At 36.6% G+C, this 23,137-nt stretch overlaps 2 protein-coding genes across 2 annotated transcripts; one reads left to right on the top strand and one right to left on the bottom strand.

The window, feature by feature from the left end:
* Positions 1-5,400: 5,400 nt before the first annotated feature.
* On the top strand, positions 5,401-6,123 carry LOC127741240 (putative F-box protein At1g67623). The gene has a single exon (XM_052253322.1). The coding sequence runs from the start codon at positions 5,401-5,403 to the stop codon at positions 6,121-6,123; it is 723 nt and encodes a 240-aa protein (XP_052109282.1).
* A 7,505-nt stretch (positions 6,124-13,628) lies between these two features.
* Positions 13,629-15,394, bottom strand: LOC127741079 (capsanthin/capsorubin synthase, chromoplastic-like). Its single transcript, XM_052252547.1, has one exon. It carries the CDS (start codon positions 15,244-15,246, stop codon positions 13,744-13,746), a length of 1,503 nt encoding a protein of 500 aa, XP_052108507.1. The 5' UTR covers positions 15,247-15,394; the 3' UTR covers positions 13,629-13,743.
* Between the last annotated feature and the right edge of the window lie 7,743 nt (positions 15,395-23,137).

Raw genomic sequence — 23,137 nt, 5'->3', positions numbered from 1 at the left:
CCTTTGACACCCACAACAACTAAGCAGCGATGATTTTGTGCATAATAAAATGGAATCAGCAAAACGATAAACATTAGATATTATAATAGAGACATGGCTTCCAACCAACCGAGGTAACCGTGTGTTTTCCTTCTAGTAAACAAATAACAAAACACATGTTTTTTTCTCCGGACCAAATAATGCTGACGGCAAGACAACAAATAACGGAACTTGCACCTTCCAGGAATGTAAATAGAACAAGAACCACTGAGAAAGATGAAAAGATTCCTCTGTCACCTATGTCACACAGTAATAGTGAAGAACCAAGACAAAACAATTCAGAAAGATGCAACACTTGTCGAATGCCAATAAATGTTTCAATGCAAAAAAGAGAACATAACAGAACAAAAGCCTCTGCGCCACAACAATGTACACAATGGAGGAAACTTGAGAGTAAAGTTAAAATCAATAAGTATAGAGAGGCTGCATCGTTAGGTGGGAATTGAAAAGGCACATAAATGTTGAAAACATCCATGGTCATGTGAGAATTGAAACTGTAAACTAATATAAGGAACATAGATTGTGTCAAAACAACTTAGTCAAAGGACAGAACATTGTATCGTCAACAAAATGAGTTAAGTGTAGCTGTTGCAATACATCACCATTCACAAGACAAGGCATAAAGTTTTTGAGAAATCAAACAGGACAATCCAAAATAACAAAGTCAGGATCCTCTTCAACCCACGTTGATTCATTCAAAATCAACAAATTGGACCAACAGCTCCAACTCTGGTTGGGTTCGGGAGATCTCAAAGACGGCCAGCTTGGGCACAGTTATGTTGCACTTCCTCAAAAATTCCGCCCACCCTTGACTAATGCTGCCAGAGTTACGCCTTCTTTTGCCCACGTATCTTCTGTAGACGGCCCGGACGGAGATCTCCCCCGTTCTCAGAGTTACCAAGGCATCATCGTTGACGTCGTCTCCAAAGTGCGGCACATTTGGCTGGCCAAACCAAAATGGAGAATCATATGTAGTTAATGGGAACAAAACAGATAATGTGGTCCCCAAACTTAAACAAAGAAATAGATGCATATTGAGTGGAGAGGCAAAGCCATTACCAGGAAGTGGATGCCCAAGAGCCTTTTCGTGATGTGCATGATGAAGAAGGGGTGCTCGGACTGAAATGTCTGCTCCACCTCAGCTGCAGCTGAGCTCCTGGGGACATTGATACATCCCACTCGCCGCCGGGGTGCTTGAGTAGCGGGTGTACGTTTCCTGGGCGCCTGGGGGGTGTTTCGTCGCCGGAGTCATCACCGGACGTATCATACGTCCTTTCCACCCCCGGTGACTGGAAAATGCGAACGCTGAAGTCGTCTCTGCCATTGTGCTTGAACAGCAGAATGTTAGATGGTTGTAGCTTGTATTCATGATAGAACCTCTGCCATCCCTTGCCGAGAGTGATCTCTTTCCACCCATTGGGGTGCATGCAATCTTGTAAGAATGGTTTGACCCATCGGCGACCGTGACGTACAGATGGTTGCTACCTTTGGGGAGGAGCCCATTCGGTATAGGCAGACGCTGCATAGAAGGGAACATGAGGAGTCCGCGTAAGATAAAACAAAATCCGGAGATTAGCATAACAAGAAATCGCAAAAATAAGAAGCGGAGTCGATATTCCTGCCATCGGCCGTGACATCTCTCCTGCAGCTTTGATAACCCTAAGGGCATCACCTTTGGCGTATTCTTCGGCCATTTCTTCGTCAGGGCACCAACACAGTCGATGAAGGGGATATTCTGACTTAGAAGAACCGGTTCAGAGTCGATAGCATATGAATCGAGGGGATATCAAGTCGAAATCTTATCTTATTCATTCAGGGAAGTAATGTGTTGAGAATTGCAGTGCTTAGAAGAATGTGCCGTCAGCCTTTGATGAAGTCTTCTTCTAGAAGCCAATCGGTTTCGTGCCTAATGGGCGAGAAAAAATAATTAAGGTGTTGCCAGTTGCCACTAAAAATTTTAAAACGAAATTTTTGAAATGAATAATATTTATTTTCTTATTTATAAAATTTTTTAATTTGAAAATACGCTTTATTAGGTTATTAGGTATACAATTTGGTTACATTTTTGAATTAATTAAACGATTTAATAATAAATTAAATCATTGTGTTGGTAATTTGTACTATTTTTAAATTATGATTACATTTTACTCTTATTATGTTATAAATTACCCTTTATTTAAAAACAAGAGAAATGAGTTATAGTTTTCTAAGAAACTAAATTCACGTTATAACTAGTGTAGATTTAGACAAACGTAGCGATATGCACATATTGTTTTAATCATTAACTTCAATTATAATATATATTTAACTCTCTCAGTTTTTATACTCTCGATAATCACGGATTCGTTTACACGTTTTTTATTTGTTCGATTTTTTATTAGCAAGCTTATAGACAACAAAATCTTAAAATTAATTTGCGTTATTCGCTTAGGTTGTTACTTTTTTAAATTTCAAGTTATTTACAACTAATTATTTTAATTTATAAACATTTTTTATTAAGGGTTGGTATTTTTAAATTTTAAATTATATTCTTAGGTTGTTATATTTTAAAATTTGAGGTAATCTACTTAAATCGTAACATTTTAAATTTTTAAAAAAAAAATGTCTAACGATGCCCGATATTTAATATTTAAGGTTGTTTACCTAATTTATGCTTGTTATTTTTAATTATTTATTTCCATTCATAGTTCTTTACCCGTTTCGCATCATAGTTATATTGTATTCTTACCACAATATCATTACTCTTTTATTCAAAAGAAAAAAATTTTAAGATTTTTGAGAAAACTAACTTCGATATTAAGAAACTTTAAATGTACCAATATTATTACTAATATTATTATTACTATGATTATTATGATTTATATTATTAATATTATTAATATTAATAATATTATTATTATTATTATTATTATAGCAACGAAGAATCTGTAAGGAACCTTCATTGTAACTTTATTTGTTTCATCGATACAAAACATTAGACATCGTTACAATCCATCTCTTTTAAAAAAATTTAAATCAAATAACGAGAAAGTCCACATACGTAGTCATTATAATGATGCTAACACATTCCACATTATTAAAAATCAAATGGGGACAATATCTGAAGTTTCGAAATATTTTTGCAGCAGCTGTTTTAAAATTGCCAGGTAAACAAGGTTTTTAAAACAATTTTGTTGTTATTAGCAACCCTATTACTTACTTTAGCAAAATTACTAATAACAAAATTAGGGATATATTGACTACATCAACACCAAACACCATACACCAAACCGCAGACCACGTCCTCAGCGTCTCCATTCCAATTGGAACTGCCTAATGACACCAGTTGACAAGGGACTTATTGCAATCCCATAATAAATACAATAATTGTCCACAATCCGTTTTCACAAACATCCAGCAAACACTTTCTACCCTTTCGGGCTTTCGGCTAACACATTTATGATAGTAATTTGTATGCTCTTCAATTTAGTCCGTATTAAATGTTAAACTTGAATCTCTAAAAAACATTCAACCATGATTGGAATGAATTTAAATTTAACTTCAATTGAAAGCAATGCACTATAATTTATAACAAAATAATGCCTAGCTTCATGACTATATATGCATTGAATATAAAATATCATATTCGAAGCTGCATCTAACGATATTTATAATTTTTTTTGTTGTGCCAACCGTTGTGAACCACGCATAAAGAAATAGATTGTAAGTATTACGTAATAACGCAATAAGGAGATAAATGTTAGAGTCACGACCCAAAAACATGGATAATAAACCCTTCACCACAAACCCTAAAACCGTCAACCAATAACCGTAACCAACAAACCCGAAACCCCAGAAACAGTTAAGGGTAAGACCAACACCAACCCAACATTATCCACGGTCGTGCAAGGTGTCCCAAGAAGCCAGGCGATCCCTTAGGCGAGCGTTCTCAGCCTCCAGTTCAGCGACACGGGAGTCCACGGACAGACTACATATCCGCTCCAACTCCATAACACGTTCCCTCAAACTCTGAGCGACGTAGTAATTGTAGTCGAGGATCTCCTTCCCAGACTCTCCAACAACCGCTTGCAGGGATGATAAAGCGGCATCTTGCCTGGCCATGCGTTGGTCGGCGGAGAACCTGCCGTAGGCCACACAGTTGACTCCGTCCGGTGGGCCCACCACACGAACCAGAAACCCATAGTAGCGGACGCACTGGACGGATACGCAATCGCGGGGCTCAAACACCGGAGGCTCTGTCTTAAGGGCGTCACATGCCCTCCGCAGCGTCTGCTCAAGGTCCTCCATGATGACAAACTGGTCAGGATTCAGGGTGGGGACAACGTCTAGAGTTCGAAACCACAAAAAACAATAAAAATGAGTAAACGTAAAGGATAACCGGGAAAGAAGATAAGGTGAAACCCCCTACCGTGGTAGCGGAGAGGGGCGCTAGGGCCACTTCCTTCGGAAGAACCACTTCCATCACCAATGCTGGGGCTCGACATTGTTCCAACCCAATGAACAGCGATGCACACACAAAAGGATGTAACAACCTTCAATCTTATTAACAAATTCGTCAACAACGGAGTAATCTCAAACATCAAACTTATTTATATTTATATATGACATGCCTCATCACATTCTCCAATCCAATTGTGTATACACACTTATGTCATTCGACAGTCACACCGCTTCCCCAGGGCTTTAAATTCGATAATAAATGCATTAACCTCACCTATCCGTTTTTCCCACCCTCCACCATATGTTGAACGCTTTTTTATCTCACATTAAACGCGTCTCATAATCTCTTCTCTATGTGATACACGAAAAAATTTTCAGAACACGAAGTTGACATCCATGATATTAAACTACCATAAACTATGCAGATTACATCAATAATTAACTATTAACTATTCACATATTAAACGGCTAAGTATCTGCCCGAAACTTTAACATTCTTCTGACTGCACGTGGAATTATGTATCCCACAACAGGTTTACAAAAGTATACCTAACTAACAACTTTTGTTTAAGAACGGCTGAACAATGTATTATGATAACATTAATAGAGTAAATTTAATAAGGAGAGTGCTAGGGGAACATTGTTCAAAAATCTTCTTGGTCATCTATTCTTTTCCAGTAATTAATGCCGTTCCCCATACAGTTTTCAGTTTTCACCATAGTACACTTACGCTGACTCTAACGTTTAATATTACGCATGCGTTACTCACAACGTATCGGCTACACTCAAGTTCAGGTTTCCAACAGGATAGGTGGACTTATAAATATAGAGCCTACACTCCTATGCCACACTCCAAACCCTATACTCTAAAGACATATCCCCATCCATATCGAAAGAGGTACCAACAGGAACAAACTGAAAATGACAATCGACTGTTGTTCAAATATCGATTTCATTCCGAACGACATCTGGGTAGCAATAACCATTAAAGTTGCGACAGACTCCATCCGATCCCTGTGCAGTCTCAGGATGACCTGTAAGGCTGCACACGATGCGGGAGAGGCCGATATTGTTCACCGGAGTGTTTCCATCCCACCACCGCATGCCACGCCTTGGTGGTGGTGCCTCAACCCGGAGGCAAGGAGATTCTTTGATCGCTGCATGGTAGCTGGCCATCCAGAGCTTCTGTTTCGGGAGGCACTTCGGGAACTCTTCATCAGACGTAACGAAAACGTTGGCATCCAGATGCTGAAAATTGCAACAAGTATAGGCCATGCAGCAGCCAAATACGCACTGACCATGACGTTGCTGCTTCGCACGGACTGGAACGACGAAAAACAAAAAGGGCTGGAAATGTATCGCGAGCTTGATGCGGCTGGATCACTCGGTGATTGTAAGGCAATGTGCTTCTCAATTCTGACAATCTCGTGGCCAGGTGAGGTCCAAATGCCCCGTATAGAAGAACAACACACCGTCTGTGCCGCACCGAGGTGCTCGACTAGGGGCCATATGCCTCTTCTGTATGACTATCGCAGACGTGCAGCAGAGCGAAACTCCGTCCATGCTTTCGGAGGGGCCGCTCATATCCCCTGCATCCAGTGTCGTGCAGACTACGAGCTGCAAGCCTTCGTCAACCTCCCATGAGTTAATACAGTTTAATTATAACCTGTATATTAAACGTTAAATAAATGAGTCGATACAATTTAATTACATACTTGTTTTATCTTTCATTTGTTATAATTAAGTATTGAATTTTATATGTTATTTAATAATATTTTTTTTCAACCGGAACCCTGTCCTTCATCAAACCAAAAGTTAGGCTACTATATGCTCCTTGCAAAACGACACATGTCAGCCCCACAGTCGATAAATTTCCAACCGTTGGAAATATTACAGTTGCACAATTTCAATTTCGTGCTCAAATCACAGGAGCCATCGTCGTTGCCTTTAAAAACCACCGAAACCAACATCCCATCTTAAACATACTCAACACAACTCTCCCTTGGAATCTCAACATGGTCCGTGCGAAGAAGAAATACTATGTTGTTTTCATAGGGAGGGTCCCTGGTATCTATAGTTCCTGGCCGACCTGTCATACCCAAGTTAACGAATTTAGCGGCAACCTACATAAGTCTTACGAAACCATCGATGAAGCTCGTATGGCGTTCCAACAATTTCTATCTGGCAGACGATCACAGACTCAGCTCACCAACAATAGTCCTCTACTGCATCAAATTGATGCAACATCCATTCGGCACCACCCATCGCCGATTCCTGACCAACTACTCCCTTTCGACGAAGGCATACAGGAGCAACGTCAAATTGAAGGAGGGGACAACCACCCAACTGTCCGTCAAACCAACCGATCCAACCAGAGGCGCCGGCAACAAAATCCCTACCGGTGTATCCTATTTATAATCGTTACCATCTTCGTCCTATACTTAACTCTGGTTAGGAAGTAGGCCCGTCTTAACCTTAGTTATAACAGCACCTACCACCATGTGTTGCCTGCTTTGTAGCAGTCGAACATTTCACTGTCTTCCGTGGTTTACTTTTTAACGTATATTCTATTGTATTAATTAGTCTAATGTTCACTTCGCGCATAACATCAGGTTATTATTCCAGCATAACTGTTGTTAACTCAGCGAAGTATAATTGTTCATACGTCATTTTAGCACTTTAATCCGTTAATTCATTTACCCTCCTCCTCCTCTGTTTACGTCATCTGAACACATACGGTAATACAGCATAAGATTCTTAGATATAGACAATTTTAATGTGAAATGCGATAATTTTTCTTCATTTTCATTTTCATAACGTTACTGCGGTTTTGTAAAACAAATATATTTTTAAAGTAAAATATAAAAAGAGAAAACGTCGTTTTTGAATAATATATTTTTTTTCTACAGAGAGAGACAAAACGTCATACACGTTTTGTAACAAAAAAAAAATTGTTTTTACCCTAAACAAAATAACCACCCCAATGTAAGTCACAAGAAAAAACGACAAGGATCTAAAGATCTGCTTCCTTTGGGGATTGAAAATGACACAAATTTAATTAATGATAATAATTTGGCGAAACACATACAGCTAAAAAATTTCATTATAAACTGAAAACTGATAGAGGAAATGCAAAATCCATAAAAAATAATTTCACTGTACAATGCAGCGGTGCAAGTAAGGCGAATTTATCCCTACTAAATTCTGTACCGACTCTCTGACACCTACAACCAATAAGCAGAGATTATTATCTGCATAATAGAATGAACACAGCAAAACGATAAACAACTTCCGTGACAAACATAATTGCTTCACTTGCTAAAAGATACATGAAAATCTATACCACAAAGTACATTAAGAAGTTTAATTCATCTCTCAGCCCTACTAGGAAGTAGAAAACGAGGCTTGATGAAATGGACATGGGGAAAAGGAATGGCATGACAAGAATTGTCCAAGTTAAAATACTTGTGCACTCCAATGATGGTTAGATTATTGACATTCATGCATTCAATTGAGACTGTATTTCTTCCTTGAAGCGAACTCTAAATACATATAAACTTCTGTACAACCCGGTTGTTACATTTATAGGAAACAGACATTTCTTTTATACATTCAATATTCTGTGATGAATTGAAGAACTTCTTATAGCAACCACCTGTCATGCAAGTGAAACAATTGAGTTGAAAGTGTTAAAATTTAAGTTACCTGTGGAAATCTAAAAAAATATCAACCCAAAAGAACAATACATAACATAAAGTTGGCAAAAACAAAGTTCAAAACAGCTAAAGTGGTTCATCCTCTTTTCTATGTTCTTCATCAAACGAGAACAAAAGTATTTAAAGGGACAACAGAAACTAAAGCGAGCCTCTTTAAACGATTCAAAAAAATATTTAACATTTCAATACAAGGGAAGAAGAAACAATGTCAGAACAATGGAGTAAAACAACAAAGAAAAACAAGAACAAAACAGAAGCATACAGTAACCGGATAAGCTTAGAAGACAAACATGGGTTCCAGCCAAGAGAGCAAAGCGTGTCTTTTCCATCCACTAAACAAAACACAAAACCCATGTTTTGTGTTCCATAGCAAAACGGAGAGAACCGAACTTGCACCTTCCAACAATGTAAAAGAACAAAAACCACCGAACATATGTTACATACTAAAACTGAAGAACCAAGACAAAACAATGGAGAAAGATGCAACATTGCTCTTATGCTAATAAAGCTTTCAGTGCAAATAACACGGAAGAACAGAACAAAAATTCCCGCGAAAACAATATACACAGTCTAAAGAAATGTAGAGTAACGTTAAATTCAATAAGTTTCTTTCCAACAAGGGGAAAATGCTGAATATATGCAGCCTAATGTGGCCAGCGAAGTCAAAAAACACAATCACGTGTACGCCATGTCATGCTTTGAAATTTATAAGGTAGCAAAACTAAAACAAGCTGTCAACAACATATATGTACCTCTCCAACAAAAGCCCCTTTTCATGTTGCGCACAATGTGTCTCCCGTTTGTGAGATTTTGTCACTTTAAATTACTTCACGTGCCCCTCCCTCCTGACGAAAACATGATTTCTAGCCAAGGACCAAGGTACATGTCGGCATAACCTTTGTATTCTTCCACGTCTCTTCCAATGTGCGAACGCAGCCTTTTCTTATCCCCTCTTCTGGGCCTCGACCTCGGGAAGTCAGCAACAAAGACGTACACATTAAAAATAAGTTACTGCATTTTTTATTTCTGTTGCGTAATAATTCGAAGGCAAAAGAGATCATAAATCATATCAGTTTCAATTTCATGCATTCCTATTGGATATCGTGCTAACAACAATCATTATAGACCCTGTTGCCACCATCACGAGGTAGCATCGAATTTCTTAAAACAGAAATTTTCCAACAGCCTGCGGAAACAAATATTGTTAGAGCTACCAACCGGGATGAAATAGAAGTAAAATGGAGCAAGAAAAAAAATGATAGTGTTTGAATGAAGGAAGGCTGAGACAAAGTTGTACAGTTATCGGAACTAAAGCAAGAGTTTCTCGTGGCATTTAAGTTCAAAGCATAATCTAAATTTAAATCCGCGGCGATTCCTTTCACTGCTTCCGAAATTGATTACTCAAGTTTCAGAGGTTTCCATATTGATCACCATCATATGAATAGGAAAATTGTTTCCCATACGGCGGTCATCTTCATGGAAACTTATCAAACTTGAATAATCAATATCGGAGTCACTCAAATGAATCACCGGGAATTTAAATTTATATTCCCCGTTATACTCAAAAACAACGAAATAATCTTGCTTTAACGCCGATAAATATACAACTCCGTAACAACCTTCATTCAAACAAATGCTAAAATCTTCTCTCTACCTCCATTTTACTTCTATTCCGTCCCCAGCTGGTAGGTCCAACAATATTCAAGTTGTCGAATTACATTACACTAATTCTTTGATCTCTAAATGGCAGAATAATCCGTAACCAAAAAACCAGCAACTTCTGATGCAACATGAAACAAACCGAATCATCAACTTATTCACCATTTTCGGGCACCAAACAACTATTTGTGAATTTATTTACCAGCACTAATCCCCTTCTTAATTAATTATTTAATAATTCTAAGCCAATCATCAACTGATTAAAAAATATAAATGACACAACGACAAACTTCAACATCACTCACCTCGCCAATTGATACACCCTGACTGAATGGCCTATGGCAGAACAATATTGGTTTTGCATCCAGATCTCTCATCCCATACATTCCGGCAGTATTCTATAACCAAAAATTTATATAAAATAGATTCAACGAACGCATAACCTCTTTCATAACCAAAACTAGAACATCAGGATCTCCGAATACAGGTGGTTATACTTACAGTTTTTCCAAGGTCTGGGTGTGCTTCCCACACTTGTCCCACCACACTGCACACTCGATTAGGTAATCGCTGACATAAACACTCAGGATTTCATCCACCTAATACAACCGACTTTCAGATCCGTCGGAAGGCATCTCTCTCAGCCTCTATCAAACAGATTTCAGATTAACCAAATTTAAACGAAGTTTGACATCAACAAAGAAAAATATCACACACCTGAATCGGATAAGATGGGCCCCACCACTTAGGTATCAAACAACAAGGGCAACCCATTTCTATCCCGATGATGCATGCAGCTGGAACTACTGGATCTGCCAGGTATTAAGGTTCTTGGCTCTCCGAATGGGTAAGGTTCGCCGGTATGCCACTGTTGGGAGGGGATGGTCCACGCTGCTTCTTGGCTCTCCGGAGCTGCTTGGAGGCGGTTCTTCAACGGGACTCGCATGGGGTTAGGGGGCGTTGGTTCCTGGGACTGGGAGTGGCTGTAAGGTGCTGCTTCCGCGCGATTTCGACGGTTTGCGAGGTCCTGGGAGGACTGCCTGGGGTTGGGTATCGCGTTTAGAGAGCGGGGTTTCTAGTTTCTTCTACGATGGCTGCGCTAGGTAATGAAATGGGGGTGGGACATGGTTTTTATAACTTACCCGATCCAACATAAACAACCAGGCCCATTTAATCCACAAAAAAACCAACTCCATGCTATCACTCCACTACCGCGCTGGCTTAATAGCTGCGGCTCAATAAATTAACAACACACTACAGCTGCCCCCAAACTAGGAAAACTCCTGTAGCTTTTGCTTGTCACCTTTTCAATAGGTTTTGGGAACACCTTGCAGCCTTTTTCTATGATTCTACACTATAATAATCCTAATAAATCTGCACCCTCAACATTTTTAATAATATATCTCAATGGTACTGCACCCTGGATCACCAAAGATCCAAAAAAGTTGACTGGAGCATTGGAAAGCTTTCCAAAGTTATATATATATATATATATATATTAGATTCATCATCATCTTCCACCACCATTACTAGGAGGGAGAATAGGTTGGGTGGAGGGGCTATGATCTATGCTTATGTTTAGTCTAAACTAGTTTAATCTCTCATAAAATAAATAGGAAGGAGAATAAATTAGACAGAGAGATTTATCACTTATGCTTATGTTTAGTCTAAACTAGTTTGATTGGTCATGGATCTAAACTTCGATTGATTTAAAAGCTTTAATTTATTAATAGGTTATGTTCAAGTCATAATTTAGTCTAATTGATTTATTAAATTTGTCTGACTCTATTAAAATATAAATAATATATAATTTTTTATAATTAAAAGTTATTAAACTTTGTTAACTTGTTATATTTTATTATAGATATTTTTACATATTTTAAATACTATTCTAAACATTAAATTTAGTATATTATATATAAATAGTGTTTTTATATAATTTCTTTTATAAAAATATTAAAAAAAGAAGGTTTTCAGGCAAGAATAGTTGCTAAAAAGAGGAAGAAGAGGCGGTGTGACAAAAGTAGAGAAGTGGCGGAAGAGAAGAAGAAAACAAAAAAGTGATGCAACAAAAGAAAATGGCAATGCAGAAGAAGCAGAAGGGAAATACAGTAGGATGAACGACTAAAGGAGGAAGGAAGTAGGGAAGGGGATGAGGGAGAAGGGAGAGAATATAGGGCAAATGTTGGAATTTTCAAATTTATTAGAGATAAAAATGTCAAAAAAAAATGTGTCTTATCTCTTATGTTTATATTTTAGTCTCCCCATATCTTATGACTTATGTAATACATAAATTTTGGGTATTTATCTCTTGATTGTGGCTCAACATACTAAACAAACGCTGTCTTTGGCTTGATTGTTCACTAAAAATTGTAGATTTATGCAAAGAGTGACTTAATTGGGCACTTATTCATTTATCCATAAATATAAAAAATGTTGATTAGAAAAAAGATCGTTCAAATTTGAAAGGGTACGACGAAAGGAGTGACAAGTGCATAAACCAACAAGGAAAAGCCGAAAAGAAGCAGCAGAGCAGCGTCAGCACACGGACACAAACCAAAACCAGTGTTTTTAAGTGGTAAGTGCCAACCATGAATGAGGCCCCAAAGTTAGCACTGCCATAAATTCAGTCCTCGCCTTCAATCAAGACAGACACATATTATTTCCATCCCACCACTTTGCCGCAGCTGAAGTTGACACTTACCACCATCACACCCATATCTTTCTATCTCACTCTCACACATGCCACTGTCAATGCTTCACTCTTAGATATATTATTTGTACTTATTTATCCCCTACATTATAAAATCCATACATATTTCTTTAAAAATATTAAGAAAAAAATGTGTTACCTTACTATACAATACAAAATGAGTACCTCAAACAATTATCTAACTCCCCTCTATATATGGCTAAATGTTAGTCTTACTTTTCTTCCTGCCCATGTTCCTAACACACTCATAATGGTTATTACCTCAGGGACACGCCACCCACCCTCATCCTCTTACTTCCCCCTCCACCGCATCTCGGTGGCCCTCCGCCACCTCCGCCACTCCACCTGGCTCACACATCTCCACCTCCACCACCCCAACCCCCAATGCCGCCGCCACGTCAACCGCCTCTTCTGCCTCATTGACCAACTCCAAGAGTATATCCGCCACCACTGCCTCCTCCCTCCCAACCCCACCAACTCTTGCTCTCAACACCTTCCTCGACGACAAAGCTTGGAAGAGAGGCGCATGCACCAGCACCAGCTCAGAGAATCACTCACCAGAATCCGCCAGTGCTTAAGGCCCCTCCAACAGTACCTCAGATTTCACCAACCAAACCAAATCACACCTTACCACCAAAGCATGACCATCCTCAGCGTTTTCACTACTCGCCTATGAAATTTCAACCACCCCATTATCTAGCCCACCATCAATTTTTTGCTGTGCTACATTTTCTTTCTGTTTCTGTGGTATATGTGCCATTTTCTTGTTTCATGCTTCCTTTTGTTCTTTTTCTCTTCAGGCTGTAGTTAGTTGTAGCAATGCACTAGTTTCAAAATTATTCGTGTTGTTTATAGATGCATCTATATAATGTAAGGTAATTAATCTAATATTTCTTTTATTTAGAACTTCGTTATAGGAGAAAACAGGATTAAGCCTATCCTATGCATAAAGAACACTATCACTATTAGAAAAAGGCACACTTGCGGTCAAAAGAATCAAACTTTCTTTGCATAGGTTGTGATGTGGATGCATGTCTGTTTCACATTCAACAAATCTGAAATAATTTCCAACAGCTAAATTATTTTGGAACAAAGTTCGACAAATCAATATCCAACTTCAGCTACGACTAAGATATGAAAATACATTGATTATGGTACATGTTTCACAACCTTGCATCATCCAATGTATTCCAAGGCAATATTGCCCATCATTTTAGCCAATGGTGCTGGACACTTGGTTACGATGTCAAACCTGGAACGGTTTGAAGCATGTCCAAAGAGTGAAATGCTTAACCAAGCGAGTTCCTTTAGATTCAATCTTGAAGAGAGGAACCCTTGCCAATAGTAAGGTTTCAAGTCAAAAAATGCATCAAAGAAACGCCTGGATCCATTCAAGTCAAGCTTCAACAGAGTCTCCATTCCAAACGAGTAGAATTGCCTGTTGAGCTTGCTCTCAATTGGCCACATGCTATTCCAAATCTTAGCATAGAGCTGTTTCCCCCTGATCATTCTGGTTGAGCCAAGGCACTCTGCTATGGCTGTGGCTACACATGGTGCAACGGCCATTGTTCGAGCCACCATGTACCCTGTTGAAGGGTGTACTATCCCTGAAGTGCCGCCAATGGCCATCACATTCTGAGGGATCCTAGGAAGAGGTCCCCCCATTGGAATCAAACACTTCTCATCCTCCAATATCTTGTTCACTTTGATTCCCAAGTGCCTTAGCCTTGCAACCATCCTCTTCTTCACCTCCATGTAAGACAAAACCGGACGGCTAACAAGGGAAGTTTCCTCAAGAAATATCAGATTGGAACTGAAAGGCATTGCATACAAGAAAGTAGGAAACTTGGAATTGTTAGCTCTCAAGTAAGGCTCATTCCCCATATGGGAATCCCTCCAATCCATCAAAACCATCTTGTCCAAATCAAAAGGGTGATCATCTACCTCAGCCAGAATCCCATGAGCAATCTGAAAACCATGGTTCCTCGCCTTATCATACTCTACAAAAGTACTTGCAAATCCACTAGCATCAATAATTAAACTCCCTCTCAGTTCTGTGCCATCATCACAGAGAACTGTTGACTCAAACTCCTGATGCTGAATTTGCCATACCTTTCCCTTGTGAAATTTAACCCCATTGGAGACACACCCTTCAATCAACTTCTGCTTAAGCTTCTTCCTACTAACTCGGCCATAACGACGGTCCAAATACTTGGTCTTTCTTTCATTAATATAAACACAGGCCATCGGCCATGTTTTATCCAAGCAATCCTCAAGATCAATACTCTCAAACTCATCCACCCACACACCATAATTGTTAGGCCACATGGAGAGAGGGTCAGGATCAACACAACAAACCTTAATTCCATAGCGGGAAACTTGCTCTGCTAGGCGAGTGCCTGCAGGGCCAGAACCAATGATGATCACGTCAAAATGAGATCGATCAGAAGGATGGCACCATGGGAGATCAAAATCCAAGGGTTCAGGTTGATGGGCAGGCTTCAAGTGGAGGAAATTTCCAAACTTGCTGGTGTTGCTGTAGGCCCTGACTCTGAACTTTCTTGAAGTTGAAGAACATGATGAACTTGATGTGTAATGAGTTTTTGGGAGGGGAAATGAGGAAAGTGTGGCTTTGGTAGGTGGTGGTGGGGTAAACAACGTAACAGTTGTCGTAACCATGCTTAGAAGGAGAGAACTCCAAAGAAACTAAGGAGAAAGGGAGAAGCGTTTAGGAAAGAGAGTTTGGCAAATGGCAATTGGAAGATGGGAACATCAACCATATACAGACAAAGAGGTATCATAGAGATAACTCCCCTAACTTATGCATCCACATCCATTTTGGCGCAAGTTTTAAAATGGAGTCGGTTACTTTGCGGGAATATTATAACTTATAGGTCAGTCGGCAAGCCAAAACGACAGATGAGTAAAGTAATGCAATTAATCTTATACGTCTTCATTTCTTTTTTCTTTGGTATTATCTACTTCCAACTCTTCTAGTGCGATTATAGTATACACCAATTCACATAAAAATGTGTGTGTGTGTTTGTGTGTGTTGTATATTATTCACATCTATTAAATAGGACATTTGAAGCAAAAAAAGTATTCAATCCTCCATTCTTCCCCATCAAAAATAAATAAATCGTTGTCCACTCTTGATGCAAAGGTTGCACTTCCTTGTCCAACAGTCCACTTAACCAACCAACCTCCCATCTTCAGCTATCATGAGGAAGAGAGAGGGGGGGGGGTTGAAAAGAGAATCCGACATTTTCCATCAAAAGAGATTCGAAGTGTTTCCTGCAGTGAAACGCATTGTCTTGCATTGTTCCTATCTTATTAACAAGGAGCTCAATTCGGTCACCTTATATGAGAAAGTATAGGAAGTATTAGAGATATGATCATTAGTGTTATATTGTCCTGTCAGGTTAACGCTTTTCGGATGAGTGGATTCATGATATGGTATTAGAGTTCTAGATCCGAAAAAAAAATCAAGAGTTCGATCTTTGGTGAATCCCAAAATCAGCTTAAATTTTTGGGATGAGTGGTTTTATGACATGAGATGTTTATTATTCCTGTTATTCGGATGGTTATTTTGGATAGTATGGGTGATGTTCATTTTATTCATAGATCAAAGATTGTACACATTGTACACTTAAGCCATTGGCTCCCTATCACTACTCATTCCACCATCATACTACAGATCAAATTAACAGAATGGAAAGGAGACAATAATTAAGTCAAATACATTATGGCATCCATAAAATTTGAAATCCAACAGCCTAATCAGAAGCATGTTTATAAAGCAAAATATAATTATTTTCCATGGATATATTATGTAAACACTCTAGTCACTTAGCCAGTAAAGGCTTTCTTTCCATCCCTCCTTTGGAAACAATCATTCTCCTTAAAATGAACTGGAACCTTTCAAAGAAAGGGTTATAAATTGTCTGCTAGCTCACCAACATTCTTTCAGAGATAATTATGTAGTAACAACTCGTATCATGGCATTTTAAGCAGAAAGTACTTACTGGGGAAGAAAACAAATAAATTGTAATCAAATTATATTGATTTTGTTTATGTTTTTGTTTCTTCTTCATATCTATTTATGGTAAAAAAAAGAAATTGTATTAATGATCCACATAAAAAGGTAGAGGGAATTTGAGTTTAACTAGATTATTCCACAGTGGCGTGAGTAATTAACTAGAATAATGATAAATTCCAATTGCTAAGGTACATTTTTAGTTTTAACTTTTCAGAAAAGACCTTGAAGATAATTAGTCAAGCAGTCAACTATTTGTTCAATAAGGAGAAAACAGAAGTGCCTTCCTTTTTCAAACAAGGATCATGACAAGAGATTGAGTCCTAGATGATTGCGTCATAGAACACTTCCAGACTGGAGACAGCTATATACTAAAAATAGATGACTCCTGAGTAGGATCAATCTCTGAAAATTTTAAGTCAACCCAAATCTTTTTCGTTTTGTTTTTCAACAACTTGCAAATAAGGATAAGACCTTTCTAATTTCTATAGCTGTAAATCTATAACCTATGACTATAAGTCTATAACCGACATACCAAATTTCCTGAGAAATCTTGTTTGAGGAAGTAGCACTCTATCTGACTAGTTCTTAGAGCCTTTTTGTTGAGATTTATTACTTTCATGTCTCGTATGCTAAAGTTGTGCTATAATCTTAGCCCCCCAACCAACATTCTGAAGAAGCTGCAAATTACAGTGAAACGCATTTATCTGCACTGTGATTAAGTACCATAATTTTATGGTTGTGTTAATAGAAGTGTATTTATAAATACATATTTTTTAGATGTATTTTTTTATATATATTTAAAATATAATAATTAATTATTATTGATAATAAATTAGTAGATAATATATTAGTATCCTATATTTTTCTTTAAACAATATTAATTAATTTTTAGGGAATCAGGCACCGCTAGAATTTGACCGTAAATAGAAGATGATTTAAATTTAAAATGGAAGAATAAAATTTTTTTATTATTGGAATTTAGGAAGTATTTTTTATTTTTTAATTTATTGTAGTCTCCTATTATACGCATTGTCAAAATTTTTTAATTGTTCTCCTAACGGAGTTCAATATAAAATTTATGCAAATGTTTTTTTTCAATTAATTGTTATATCTAAAGACTAATTCCACTAAATTTTATGCACAATCCTATTCAAATTTTACATAAATATTTTACATTTAGAATCCAAAATCTTACTAAAGATAACAAATATATATACCAGTTAAACTCTTTCTAGATTAATGATTATTTTTTCTTAATAACTAAAGAAAAAAAAGAGCACTATGGTTTTTAATAGATAATATCAATACAAAAAATTCGAAAAAGATCGTTATTTAGAGTCAGTAATTCGATATAGTTTGAATTTATCCAAACACCTCATTTTGCAAGTAAATCAGTTTCGTTGTTTATTCTTTCTCGTATCAAATTAATTCGCACCGTTTAGAATTAGTGAATTTTTATGTTTAAAATCCACATGACTATATTTTTTTGCATGGTCTAATAATAATTCTAATTTTTATCGTGATAAAATTATGAAAGTAACTGAATTTATGTATTCTGTTTAGTTAAATTTGTGAGTTATAAATTTTTTTTATTGTTATCATGAGTTAAAATGGAAGAATGGTTTAATGCGTCTCGCAAACTGGAAGATAAAAGATGTCAAAAACATCAAATTTATTGGAATTAAGATGGAAGAATTGAGAAGACAAGGACTTGTTGAGAAATTTTATCACTTCAACTTAAGCTTTTTGTTGAATCAAGTGATAATCAACCTTTAAATGTTTAGTCCGTTCATTAAAAATCGGGTAAGTAGCAATATGAAGAGCACTCAGATTATCACAATATAAAACTGGTGGGCGGATAGGAGAAATGCATAAAAATGATAACACATTCAGTATCCATTGAAGTTCATAAGTTGTGTTGGCAAGTGGATGATATTCTGCTTCAGTAGATGAGCGGACAATGGTAGTTTGTTTCTTGGTCTTCCAAAAGACTAAAGAACTATCTAAGAAGAAATAATAGCTTGTTAAAGGTCGTCAAGTGTCAGGACATCCGATCCAATCAGAGTAACTGAAGCCGAGAAGTTGAATTTCTGATTCTCTTAGAAGAAAAAGGTCCTTTGCCAGGGCTAGTTTTCAGATATCGTAACACATGGTTGGTAGTTTGAAGATGAGATTCAGTAGAAAATGCCATAAATTGACTTAATTGTTGAGTGGCATACATGATGTATGGTCGAGTAGTGGTGAGATAGATAAGAAATTTTTGTCTTGACATAGTCTTGTGATACTATCCATTGGAACAGAGGCAAGTTTAGCACCTAATAAACCCGAATCCTCCAAAAGATCAAGACAATATTTTCTCTGAGATAAGCAAATTTTTTCGCTGATTGAGCAACCTCAATACCCAAAAAATATTTTAATGGACCCAAGTTTTTAATTCGGAAGTGTTGGTGCAAAATAGATTTAATGACAGCAAGTTCAGAAATAGAATTACCAATGAGAACAATGTCGTCAACATAGACTAGAAGGATAGAAATTTAAGTACCAGTGAATTTAAAAAATAGACTATAATCAGATAAGGTCTGCTGATATCCATGAGATAGCACAAGATGAGAAAATTTGTCATACCACATACGACTAGATTATCGTAAATCATACAATTACTTCAGCAGCTTGCAGCATTGATTCGGTCGAGGAGATGTAGATTCGGGTGGCAGAGTCATATAAACATCCTCAGAAATATCCTCATGTAAGGAAGTATTATTGACATCCAACTAATGTATGAGCCAATACTTCATAGAGGTCAACGCCAAAACTAATCTGATGGTAGCAGGCTTGACAACAGGGGAGAAGGTTTCCAAGAAATCAACATTGAGTAAACCCTTTTGCGTTTGATGCAATAGACCCATTTACAGCCAACCGGCTTAACGCCTGCAAGGCAATCAACAAGATGTCAAGTTTTGTTCAACTCAAGAATATACAGCTCATCTTTCATAGAACTACGCCAATTAGAGTGTTGATTGGCGCCCTTAAAACACATTGACTCAATATCAGAATGTAGAGATAAAAGAAATGTATGATGAAAGATGAAAGAGAAGAAAAAGACATAAATGAAGACAGAAAATAATGACATTTTGAGGGAGAGAGATTCATGGAGGTGAGAGAGGAATTACACAAGTAATTAGAGAGATATGCTGGAGGTCGGTGAAGTCAGTCAGAATGACGAGGACGGGGTTGCTTAGGTGGCGAGAAAGATGACGTGGGATGAAGAGGTGATGGTGGGTTAATGTCTATTACAAAAAGAGGGGAGGTTGTACGACTTAAAATGGATTCGGGGGTCATGGGTTCAAGTTGGTTAGGACACGACAGTGAGGATGAAGGAGGGGTTGTCGGAGAAAAAAAAGAATTAGATGGAAGTGGGTCAATGGGTATGGGTGAAGGTCCAACTGGAAGACTAACTGAATCTTATTTTTGAGAATGTGTGTTTGATAATGTTAGGTTAAGTGTATGAAATTGGACATTTTTTATGGCTAAAGACAAGATCATTTCATAAAAAATCACGTTTCTAGAAATCTCAATTCTTTCATCTTCTAAAACATCAACAATATATCCTTTAAAATCATGTTGAAAACTGTTCCGAGGGTTACCTGAAACTGTAGGTCGATCTCGGTCGAGATCTACTGTGCTGGTCGGAGATGACGTGTCCGGCGTGTAGGTGGTGGCCGGAGCTGCCGCGTCCGACTTGTTGGACTGCCAATGCTGCTAATCCTTTGTCACCGGAGGGTGGTGGTACCTGCAAGAGGCTCCGATACTTAAGTTAGCAAGGGTTTTAAACAGGTTTTTAGTAGAATTAGAGTATGAGTTATACCTGGGTACTCCAGTGTATTTATAGAAGTGTGGAGTGACCTTTTTAGATAAGATAAGTTAGTTATCTTATCTTTATCTTATCTTCAAGTGAGGTCATCTTATCTTCAAAGGAACCGCCCTTCTCTCTGTAGGCTTTGGGCTGCCTTAGAATTTGGGGCGTGGTCCTCCGTTTGGGCCCTTTTTGGGCTTTCCTGGTGATTTGACCAAGCTCTTTGAGAAGAGGTCGGATTGCCCTGACCTGAAGAGGTCGGTCGAGTTGTCAGTAGAGCATCCCGGGTCGGACAGCTCGACCCAGGGTATGAACAAAAACTAATAAACACAGCCTTTTTGGCTCTTGGATAATATTTTGATCTGTTTGCCATTATGGTAGAAACAAAACATAAGCATCCAAAAATTTTAAGGTCATGATAATTTAGTAGATGATTAAATAAAATCTCAAATGGTGTTTTAAAATTAATTGCGGATGATGGAACTCTGTTAAGTAAATAAACAGCATGTTTAACAATATAAGACCAAAAAGATTATGGTAAATTACATTGAAACATAAGATCACGAGCTATATTTAAAATATGTTGAACCTTGCATTCTACCCTTCCATTTTGTTGAGGAGTTTCAACACAACTACGTTGATGAGTAATGCCCTTTGAAACATAAAAATCATGTAAAATAAATTTTGGTCGATTATCGAAACGAATAGTTTTGACTTTAGAGTTGAATTATGTTTCAATTAAAGTAATAAAATTTTTTACATGATTTTTTACTTTTTCTTTTGATTTTAATAAAATAACCCATGTAAAGCGACTAAAATCATTAACAATAGTAAAAAATATTTATGATTATGAATAGAATTTTGTCGAAACGGACCTCAAATATCAAAATGTAATAAATCAAAACTTGCATTGGCTTTGTTAAAACTTTGAGAAAATGAAAGTTTTTTTTGCTTAGAAAGATGACAAACTTCACAAGCCTCATCAAGATGCATAGAAATAAAAATAAAATATTTATGTAAATGATTAAGTTCTTGTCCAAAAAGGTGTCCTAAACAAAAATGTCATATATTTGAAGGTGTAACGAGTGGGGATTGGATGGAATTTATGGAATGTGTAGTGGATAAATTTTTACCGAAATTGGGTTCAAGGACGTATAATCCCTCTCTCATTCTGTCCAAACCAATCATTCCGAAATTGTTGCTCTGTAGGGTGCAAGAAGAAGATGAAAAAGTGAGTACACTCTTTATTGCTAAAGTAATTTTTGAGATGGAGATAATATTAAAGTTGAATCATGAAGAACAAAAGATGGTAAAAATTGAACAATGCCTCTATAAGAAACAGTAATTTGAGAACCATTTGGTAAATGAACAATAATAGAAGAAATTTATGTGTAAGAAATGAACCAAGACAAATTTGATGCAATATGATCTGTGGCACCAGAATCAATGATTCAAGATTTCAGGTGTTCAAGAATGAATCTCGATTTGAAAAATTGTTAACAATAGAAAAAGTACTGAAATAGCAAAGATAATGAGTAGTTGGACATGACAAAAGCCCAAATTAGTTTGAAGGACGAGTTTCTTTATTGGAAGAAATGGCATGAAAGAAAAAGTGTTAGACTGACGAGATGTCCAAAAGAGGCTCATGATGAAGATGTTGGTGTGCTCTTTTCCTTGACCTAGGATAGAGTAGGGAGGTAGCTCGGCAATTCAAAAAAGATTGTTTTGAGCTAAATTGGAAGGTTGATTATTCATTGTAGGAGGGGAGGTTGAAGGGGTTTTACAATCTGAATTGGTTGGTTTATCTATGAATGTCAGTAGAGTTCAAGATGAGTTATGATACTATGATAAAATTATGAAAGAATAAAAAAAAATGAAGAATGTTGTACTTTGTATTTCTTGATTAATTGAATTATGAAAGTAAAACTAAATAAATATAAAGCATTGTTTATAAAAGATAAAAGTAAAAATAAGATAAAATAATAAAGACTAAAATTATAATTGAATTAATAAAGACTAAAATTATAACTGAATTATATATTTTGTTAAGCTAAATTTATAGGTTATAAAATTTTTTTATAATTGTCATGAATTAAAGTAAAAAAATAATTTAATATATCGCATTTCTTACCACTGAATTCACGTCAAATTTCCCGAACTCATTCCCTAAATCAGCATGAATTTATGTCTAATCACAGAGTTTCAACCTTACAACATTCATTAATGATATAATGCCTGATTTTATATAACTGTTAAAATAGTTGAGACTTAATCAAATATTTTTGTTGATAAAATAGTATATAATTAATGTATTAAAATATTTTTATAAGTCTAATACTAAAAATTAACTTTAAAAGTATAAAAAATTCTATAAAACGGTTTGAAAATTAAATATTTTCTTAAATTTTAAAAAATATATTATAAAGAGGATATTAATTTTTCATAATTCGTTTTAATGTCTAATAACTCAATTTATGAAATTAATTGTTACATTGTAATTATTATTCTACTATTAAAAGAAAATGTTATAGTATTAACTATATAAAGACCTAAGAACATTATATGAAAAAAGATACAATGAGATATTAAAGTATTTTATGATGAGAGTATTTTATGAAAAGAACAATCCCATAAAAAAAAATTCATAATCTCATAATATATGCACTATTTTAAATAGG

The sequence above is a fragment of the Arachis duranensis genome, chromosome 8, assembly GCF_000817695.3.
Source record: "Arachis duranensis cultivar V14167 chromosome 8, aradu.V14167.gnm2.J7QH, whole genome shotgun sequence".
NCBI classification, from domain to species: Eukaryota; Viridiplantae; Streptophyta; class Magnoliopsida; order Fabales; family Fabaceae; genus Arachis; species Arachis duranensis.
This window is presented reverse-complemented; position numbering and strand designations above follow the sequence as displayed.